At 43.6% G+C, this 9434-nt stretch overlaps 1 protein-coding gene across 15 annotated transcripts in view; it reads left to right on the plus strand.

Moving 5' to 3' along the window:
- The first annotated feature begins 2568 nt into the window (after positions 1-2568).
- The window catches only part of LOC123137273 (senescence-associated protein OSA15, chloroplastic), a 45219-nt gene continuing 38353 nt past the window's right edge, over positions 2569-9434 (plus strand). For 3 of the 15 annotated variants that reach the window (XR_006468019.1, XM_044556965.1, XM_044556968.1), the window contains exons 1-7: positions 2635-2814; positions 3621-4045; positions 4464-4634; positions 4756-4829; positions 4902-4990; positions 5096-5167; positions 5392-5460. Coding sequence is in view for 11 of the 15 variants with exons in the window: in XM_044556965.1 (XP_044412900.1) it covers positions 3729-4045; positions 4464-4634; positions 4756-4829; positions 4902-4990; positions 5096-5167; positions 5392-5460 (792 nt within the window). In the remaining 4 variants the exon portion in view is untranslated. Of the gene's footprint in view, positions 2815-3620; positions 4046-4463; positions 4635-4755; positions 4830-4901; positions 4991-5095; positions 5168-5391; positions 5461-9434 lie in introns of all 15 variants that reach the window. The other 12 variants (XR_006468017.1, XM_044556966.1, XR_006468020.1 and 9 more) reach the window with 9 other exon arrangements.

Raw genomic sequence — 9434 nt, forward strand, 5'->3', positions numbered from 1 at the left:
GCCATGCAAGACGCCATGTCTTGGAGAGGATGGGTTTTGAAGATCATGAGAGGAATGAAACAAAGAAAATTAACCTAAGGACCCATCATGGTATGGATTTTGAGGTAAATCTATACAATTCTGAGAGCGTATCCATTTTGGTTGCCCGGGTTGGGAAGCACTTTGCAAGATGTATGATTTTCAAGAGGGTATGTTTGTCACTATGGATCTTGGTGATCCTGACATCGAGGTGGACAATTTGGACATTTGGGTCCTTGTTGATACACTTCCAATTCTACCGCTATGTGAGTTTCTCAAACATAGTTATTAACTAGTTTATATTGTTTATTTCAAAATAGTTGACAGCTTAATGTGTGGAAGATGGTAGACAGAACCTACTACACCGATGGCTCTGAGTTAACTTATCAGGAGAGAAATCATCTGGTCGCATATTGTACTAACCTTGAGAATTACAATGTCTATTATCAGACGCATCCACATTATGGTCAATACGTGCCACTAGTGCACGTGTTGAACCACGATAACTTCCCCTGGTAAGATTTTTTTACTATTACGACATCCGTGCATCTTTTGCATACTTCTAAAACTGAACTACATTGCTAACTATGAAGTTATTACTATGTTTTTCAACAGAAAATCCCGATGGATTGTGTGCCTCATTTGATGTATCAGAATGGTCGCCTTGATGTTTTGAACATACAACCAGGTCATCCTATGAATCTCACCTGTCCATACCGGATTTCTAAAACCGGTGAACACATGATAATCAAATAATGGAAAAAAATATATGGATAGTCGTAAGGAGGTTCTTGGAAGCAACATTATGCGAAAGGCAAGAATTGGAGACAGGATAATCTCCATTCTCCATAATGGAGAGTCAGAGGCTATCTTGTTTTATATTATTTTACCTAAGAGAATATAGTAGGTCCTAAGAGAATGTAGTAGGTCCTATGAGGTACAATATGTTTATGTGAGTTGATGATGAGGAGTAGTTGTGATTATGACTAGTGACCAACTTGCTATGTGATGTCTCATTGATGAAAACGATGATCATGAGGATGAGAGTTGATGATGAGGAGTAGTTGTGATTATGACTAGTGACCAACTTGCTATGTGATGTCTCATTGATGAAAACGATGATCATGAGGATGTGTTATATGACAATTATGTATTATGATGATAAGTTTTTAATGATATGATGATGATGATATTTATTATATCATTGGGTGAAAGAACCGCTGATTAGTTTCAAGTGGATGTCCATCCACTTGAAACTAGTCCAAGGTTCTTTCTCCCAGTGATGTAATAACTCATTATGATGTAAAAACAATCTCTAAATTGCTGCGGTATGAAAACTTGTATAAAGGTGTATGAATACAATATTAAATAAAAAAGAAGTAAAATATGGAATAATGATAGTAGCGCGTGCTGGGAGAAGCGCTACTACTAATTACCAGTAGCGGTCATTGTAGAAAGCGCTACTACTAAGTCGATATAGCAATAGCGTGGCCTAACCCACGCTACTGCTAACCTTTAGCTGTAGCGCCTTACTAGTAGCGTGGTTCCCCGCGCTACTTATAGGCATTAAACCCGCGCTACTGCTAGGGTTTTCCCTAGTAGTGCGAGGGCGGCTTGGTACGCCGCCTCTTCGTCCTGCTCGTGCGGCAGAACCTCAGGCGGCGGTGGAGGAACGTCGTGGTCGACGTGGATGCCCTGGCGGCGCTCCTCCTCGTGCTCTAGCGGGAACCAGCGCTCCCAGTTGGGGGAGTCTGGCGCGTACGCACGCATCCGCCACTACTCCGGAGTGAGGGCCTCGCGCAGCCGGCGAACCTCCTCGGCGTGCGCCCGCGGCGTGCGTGGCAGTGCCAGAATCGGGATCTGCTGCGGATCCAGATGCCAGCCATGAGGCAGGTTGACTTCCAGATACTGCAGTGGCCGGCGGTACTGCCAGTGCCACTGCGCCTGGTGGCCTGGTATGTACAGACGCTGCCGCTCCGATGGCGAGCCGCGTCTAGGAGGCGGCGGCGGAAGAGCCGGCGAGCCGCGGGAAGAGCTCGCACCGGGGGTCAGCTTCCCCCTCCCCTTGCGCCACCTAAATAACCCCATGGTGGTTTGGGCTTGCTAGGGTTCCTAGTCGCCGGCGAGGGAGCACGGTGTGGCCAGATGTGGACGGACGTTGGAAGTGGATGAAGCCGGCCCCGCCGCACGCTTCCATTAAAAAGGACGGGCTCGCGGACCTTCCACACACTACCAGGTGGGCCCCGAGGTAGGTGCTGACATTTAATAAGACGTGGGTGGTGGTTGGGCGCTCGACAAGTGGGACTGCGGCGGACATTGAGGGGACGCGCGGCGTGTCCGTGTCCGACGCATTTTTGGTGCAATTTTGGGCTTGAAATGGGTTTGCACGAACGCCAACTGGACGGATTTTGAGAATGGGTCAGCGCTTTGGGCCGACGTTTTTGTCCGGACCGACCAAAACAGACGTGGGCGGATGAAATGGGTCTCGCAGTTGGAGTTGCTCTAACCGTCAACCTGTTGTCACGGGCAATGAAATCGTGGCCATAGAATATCGGATCATAGTAACGCGGTCCCAGCCCGTTGGCTTCCCTCCCGCCGCAGGGACAAACTGGTGGCTGCCATGCCACTTCGCCACCCAACATGTGTGGCCTCCCCGCGCCTCTGGATTCTCCCTCCCATTCTCGTTCGTCCTTAGCGTCCCCTACCTTGCTCCCTGTACTATCGCGCTTGATCTCCCTCCCCCCTTGCTCCTCCCTCTCGTCCTTCCCCAGTCTCCAAACTCCTTCGCATGAAACAGTAAGTGCAGGCGCTGTCCTTCTCATCGCTACTTCCTTTGTGTGGTTTCCTTTGCTAGGCATAGACAGCGATGCATCCTGCATCTGCATGCCATGATAGTCGTTCGTACTGCCGAGCGTGCTGTGTTGCAGGTAGCGTGTGTGATTTGTGTGCCAGTTTCTCGAGTGAGACTGTATTTGTGAGAGGCCAGTGTTGTTTTTGGGGTCTGCTTTGTGAATCACTATGTGTTCACTCCCAACAATGTTAAACTAGCGGCTCAAAAGAAAAATGTTAAACTAGAAATAATTTCTCATGGTGTCACAAAGCGTACAACTTCATTCCGTATGTAGCTGTAATCCCGACAATACTATGCACGTCAGTTATTAGAATAAGAAACTACGGAGTATAACACTGGTTGGGCGCCCCGACCAGGGCGCGAGTCAAGGGCCCGGCGAGCCGTTGGGCTCGATCGGAAGGGCCCGGCGAGCCGTTGGGCTCGATCGGGAGGAGATCAACCTAACAATATATACTACCTCCTTTCCATAAAAAGTGTCGCAGTTTTGAACTAACCCCAGTTCAAAACAAGCTCAAAACTGTGACACTTATTTTCGAGGGGGGAGTAGTATATAGTTGCTGACATCGACCACCTATATTATCCCCCATGTGCCACCTTTGATGCATTTATTATTTATTATTTTCTTACATTTTGTCTAGAAATGATCATCTGTACCTGTATTATGTAGACATAAGTTTGTGCACTGCAAAGTAGACTCTTGGTCTATGTGTATTCATTTGTTTTGACGTGAAACTAATGCCATTGACATCAGGTACTGAAATATCCGTTTCAAATTGGCTGAAAATCTGCTAAATGAAGGCATAGAGATTTTGTCAGGCCAAAGGTTCATAATCTGTAGTAGACATACAGATCGACACATATGGCTAGCCAAATATCTGGTACCATAGCATCTAGTGGGGTGTGCTATAATGATAAACACAGAATGCCGTGTAAGCTGAAAGCACTACGCTGCGTAGCATCGAATTGTTTACCACTAGAGGTAGAGGTAAGGAAGTGGATGAACGGATATCATATCATCAGGTCCTTTCCAAACGATAGGCATTGGAAAACGAATGCGAAGTCCAATGGTTACCTACTCCAACAAGGTCCGAATGTTTGGTGCCATTCTTATGGTTCTCGTAGTGCCAGTGAAACTAAAGAGTGCAATATTCCTGAAGATGGCAACAATCCTTACAGGTATACACACACATTCGCACACAAACGAATAATCTGTCAGAATCCATGTACCTTTGTTAGCATGAAAAATAAAGATAATATTGAATACTTTGTCTGTAGTTTATTTCGTTTACACTGAACTCATGCAATGCATATTATCGTAAAGCTAACGCCTGCTATCATAATGCTTCATCCTATTTTTTCGACTTGTAATATTAAACTCAGTCAGCTGAAGACTAAGAAACAATTTCAGTGTCAAAGAAGACTTCCTCTAGTTTTATATAGTAGTTTCATGATTTTCAGAAATGTCTAGTTTCTTCCAACATAAACTGAAGTTCTGTACCAGAATTCTAAAATCATATATGGTAAACTGCACATGGTCATTAAGCAGATATAGCTCGTCATTTTTTAGTTCCATATTCTTAATCTTCTGTTGCAGGGATTTTGATGAGCATCCAAGAGGAATGTCACATTTTTCAGATAGTCAAGTTGCAGCTCAGGAAAAAACACTATATTCTACTCAAGGGCTGTCTAAAGCGTGCCAATTTGTCTATAATGATGCAAAGTTTGTGAATGAAAGAGCTCAGAGTGATATTCTTTTGCTTTCACGGTACTCTTGTTCCCTGTGCATCATTGATATTCCCTCATGTAATTGTTTTCCTTGGTAGAAACAATGTATTTATTTGTTTTGCTATTCTGAATTTTGATATCTGAAATCCTTTTACTCTTAGTGGCATCACAAGGTTGAACAAACGTGCATCTAAGGATGTTGCTGTATTAGGATTGGGGTTTCTCAAGCTTGATGGTACATGCTCTTTCACATAACAAGCTATAAGTTTTTCCTTCCATAAGATTTAATTCCTCATCTAAATGTAAGATTGCCTGAAAGCTCGTGCAAGGAAGGACACCCGAAAGATTGATAACAGTGTGAAGGAACGGGCAGCCCACCTAACCAATTTTGCTAGAGTATGTACTAGATCTGTTCGTATGGAATGTTTCATATGCCTTCTATGTGTTATATTGGTTTCGTTATACTTCTAATATGTTAATTTGACCTCTGTACATAATCAGATATTGAAGGAGCGAGCTCATTCAGACTTGAAGAAAGCAGCAGATCAACATTGGAGTGATGGTGCTTTGGAGGTAGGTCTATACAAATTCTTTCTTCACTCATTTTGTAGGAAGTAGTTAATAGATTTAAGTAACATACGTTTCTCATTCATACTGTCGATAAAGCTGCACCCATATATATGTCATTGTAGTACCCGTTTAAATTGTTTAATAACCATGCTAATATGCTATTAGTATGTTACTGTTTAATCCATGGTTTCATGCTGATCTAATACAACAGCTATTTGCAAACCCAGGCAGATCTGCGACGAGCTGACATGGTTGTTCGACGACGTGCCATGGAGGATGCTTTCATGGCTTTAAAGGTAGCTTAATTAAGTGTTCATATAGCTCTAATGTCTTTAAATCCTGTGGGTTTCATCACACAGTGACGTTTAATATCAGAGTAGTAGAGTAAATCCATCAGTGCTCACTGAAACCTCCTTATACTTGCTAATTTTCCTCATTAATCATTATTAGATGTACTAATGACAATATATACTGAAAAATCACAATTAGCTAATGCAACATTGAATGTGATATCTAACATAGTTACAGCATACAAGTTAAATAAAGTGTAATTGGCAACGGATTATTGTTATTATTTCTTTTCGAAAAGGAGGACATCCCCCGGCCTCTGCATCAGAATGATGCATGAAGCCATTTTATTTAACTGAAGATCCAAAACAAAGTCTTAAGTTGAGTAAAGGCTCACAGAAGGAGCATAAAACGAACAAAGATAAAACAAAAACTGCCACAACCGGCGAAAAATAGGCCTAGATGACTAAACACCTATCCTATTATTGGATCGCCATCCATACCGGTTGTAGATAACCCGTGCTACCGTCTCTCATCGGTTGCACCCAATAGGCAAAAGCTCCCTCGAGTCCACATGAGTGAGTAACGACCACATACAGATACAAGCAGTGGCTCTATATATAACCTGCAAAAGGTTGATGAAATTTTTCCTATTAAAGATGATACCATTTTTGCAGTTCCATATATCCCAAAGTAGTGCGCATATCCCTATCCGAATATGTCCGGCAATATTTGATTCCACTCCGGTTAGCCACGTCCCAAATAACGTGTCGATACTAATTGGAGGGCTAACGTTGAAGGCTATGTGTATCGTGCGCCAAAGTAGTTTGGCCAGAGGACAATCGAGAAAGAGGTGTTTTATGGTTTCATTCTAGTCACAAAAAAACATCGTGAACTACCCACCCATCTTCGCTTGATCAAGTTCTCCTTGGTTAAAATCACTTACTTGTGTACAAACCACATGAAGATTTTGATTCTTAACGGAACTTTAACCTTCCATATGTGAAGTGATCTCGTTATTGACCCAGAGTTAATTAAGTCCAAGTACATAGATTTCACCGTTCATGGATAATTTCCAGTGGATGGTATCTGGCTAGTGCGAGAGTTGAAAATCCATCAACCTACGCATCAGATGAAGTCAAGAGAGCCAACGTTCCCCCACTAAAGCCCTCCTGAACTGAATGTTTAGTGGAACCGGCTGTAGTACTGTAGCTACGTAGGCCTCCTTATGTTGTACAATATTATATAGCGTGGGATATTGTAGAGCTAAAGGCATCACCCCTAACCATGTGTCTTCCCAAAATCTTGTACCGTTGCCATTACCAACGTTAAACTTCACCCTCTGAAAAAGGTCTTCTTTCGTCTTCATTAACCCCTTCCAGAAAGGCGAGTCATTAGGTCTTACAGTAACCTGGGCCAATGTCTTGGATTGTAGGTACTTATTACGCAAAATTTGTAACCATGTACCCTCGGTCTCAACAGACAACCTAAATAGCTTTTTGCTAAGTAGGCATCTATTTTTAACCTCTAAGTTGTCAACGCCTAGTCCACCTTGGTCTTTGGGTTTGCAAATTATATCCCATCTGGACAATCTGTATTTCGTTTTTACTTCATCACATTGCCAGAAAAACCGAGATCGATAAAAATCTAATCTTTTTCGTACCCCAACTGGCACTTCAAAGAAAGATAAGAGTAACATCGGCATACTAGTTAGAACTGAATTTATCAACACTAGCCGGCCCCCATATGACATAAGCTTGCCCTTCCAGCAGCTTAGTTTTTTCTCAAATCGGTCTTCAAGGCACTTTCACTCCTTATTCGATAATTTCCGATGGTGAATTGGTATCCCTAGGTACGAGAATAGTAGGGAACCCATTTCACATCCAAACAGTTATCTATACGCATCTTGTTCTTATTTGGCCCTCCCAAAACAGAACAATTCACTCTTGTTAAAATTAATTATCAGTCCCGACAATTGTTCAAATAGGCAAAGTACTACTTCATGTTTCTAGCCTTTGCGAGATCATGTTCCATGAATATAATAGTATCATCAGCGTATTGTAGTATGGATACTCCCACATCCACAGATGCGGAACTAGTCCTCCTACTTGGCCATTCTCCTTGGCCCGACCAATAAGGACTGCCAACATATCTACTACTTTGTTGAACAGAATAGGAGACATCGGGTCCCCCTGTCGTAAGCCCTTGTTGACCTATGTCATCATTCACTTTAATTACAACACTTCCTTTTTGATTGAAGGTGTCGACCTGTTTCCTCCAAGCATCGTCAAACCCCTTCATGCGTAAGGCCTGCTGGAGGAAAGGCCATTTGACCTTATCGTATGCTTTCCCGAAATCCACTTTGAAGATAACCCCATCAAGTTTCTTTGAATGGATTTCATGCAGAGTTTCGTGTAAGACAATCACCCCTTCTAGGATGTGTCTCCCCGGCATCAACGCAGATTGTGTTGGGTGCACCACCGAATGGGCAATCTGCGCCAACCTGTTCATGGCTACCTTAGTGAAAATTTTGAAACTCACATTGAGTAAGCAAATCAGCCTGAACTGCTCAATGCGCACAACCTCCTCCTTCTTTGGCAACAATGTTATTGTTCCAAAGTTTAGGTGAAAAAGTTGTAGGTTGCCGTTAAACAATTCATGGAACATAGGCATGAGGTCATCCTTGATGATATGCCAGCATCTCTTATAAAACTCTGCTGGTAAACCATCCAGACCAGGAGCCTTATCGTGTTTCATTTGTGTGACTGCCTCAAACACCTCTTTCTCAGTAAACGGAGCAGACCATATCTCATTCTTGTCTATGCTAAGTTGGGGTACGTCCCCAACCGCGGACTCATTATATACTGAGCCTGCACCCAGGACAAAAAATTTAGAATGAAATAACACTAAATCAATTATCTTCAGTTTTGCAAACACGTTGTATAGTTTCTCAGCCTTTGCTTACTCAAGCTTGCAGCTTTTAGAAATCAATTAATATGGCATTCTAACATTATCTTACTGTTGAGAAATAACTAAAGTTATACCGGGGGTCCCACATAAGTCTTACATAGCAATCCACGTGGCCGGTCAACAAAAAACAAAAGTAGTCAACACAAGCCAGAGAGGTCAACGAAAGTCCAAGCGAGCTACCATGGCTCCAGACAAGCTACCTTGGTCAATGAAAGTCAAAGGAAGTCTTTATGGTCAAAAAGTCAAAAGAAGGAGAGCACATAAAAGAACAAGTCAAAGATGAAGGCGAAAGACCAAAGAAGCCCAAAGCCCAAGCAAGAAAGCCTTCATATGGTTGACAAAATCTAACTTCCATGGGCTACAACTCCCCTCCTAGCCCAACTAGGAGCCCATGGACTCATGGATCAAAGATTACCTCGTTCTACCCTCCCACCTCTTTTCAAGCGTAGCATCGGTTATTTGTCAAGGACCCATAGGCTATATAAGCCCCTCCATGGGCATGTAAATCATTCACTCCCACTTGAATAAACTAAAGAGGAGGGTCACTCTCCCACCTTCCTAGAGCCCGACTCGACCAGAGGACGGGAATCAGAGTCGGAGGGACTTGGTAAGGCTCGGACTACTGGGAGTCGTGGAACTTTGAAAGCGGCAACACTATGTGTTATATGTGTTGAGCACCACTCTCGACGACTTCCTCATAGAACACAGGTCACGCTCCAACGACGCCATGAATGGTTGGCATTGGGCACCGGTGCAAACCCAACCAGTCAATTGGATAGGTGGGGACAATGGGAATCTTTCCCTCCACATGACCATTTGACCTAGAACCGCCGATATGGCGCGAAAATTTTAGCCCTAGCGCCCAATTGCCGCAATACGGTTAAGGAGGCGCTTAGAGAACCATGCCTCCGTGCAAAATCCGAGCCTTGCAAGCTGTGGGCGTTCACACCTAGCCCTGGAAGCGACCTATTTGGGTCTCCCAGGTGTCATTCAACATTCAGGATTGCAACCG

This window comes from Triticum aestivum, chromosome 6B (genome assembly GCF_018294505.1).
Source record: "Triticum aestivum cultivar Chinese Spring chromosome 6B, IWGSC CS RefSeq v2.1, whole genome shotgun sequence".
In the NCBI taxonomy this organism is placed as follows: Eukaryota; Viridiplantae; Streptophyta; class Magnoliopsida; order Poales; family Poaceae; genus Triticum; species Triticum aestivum.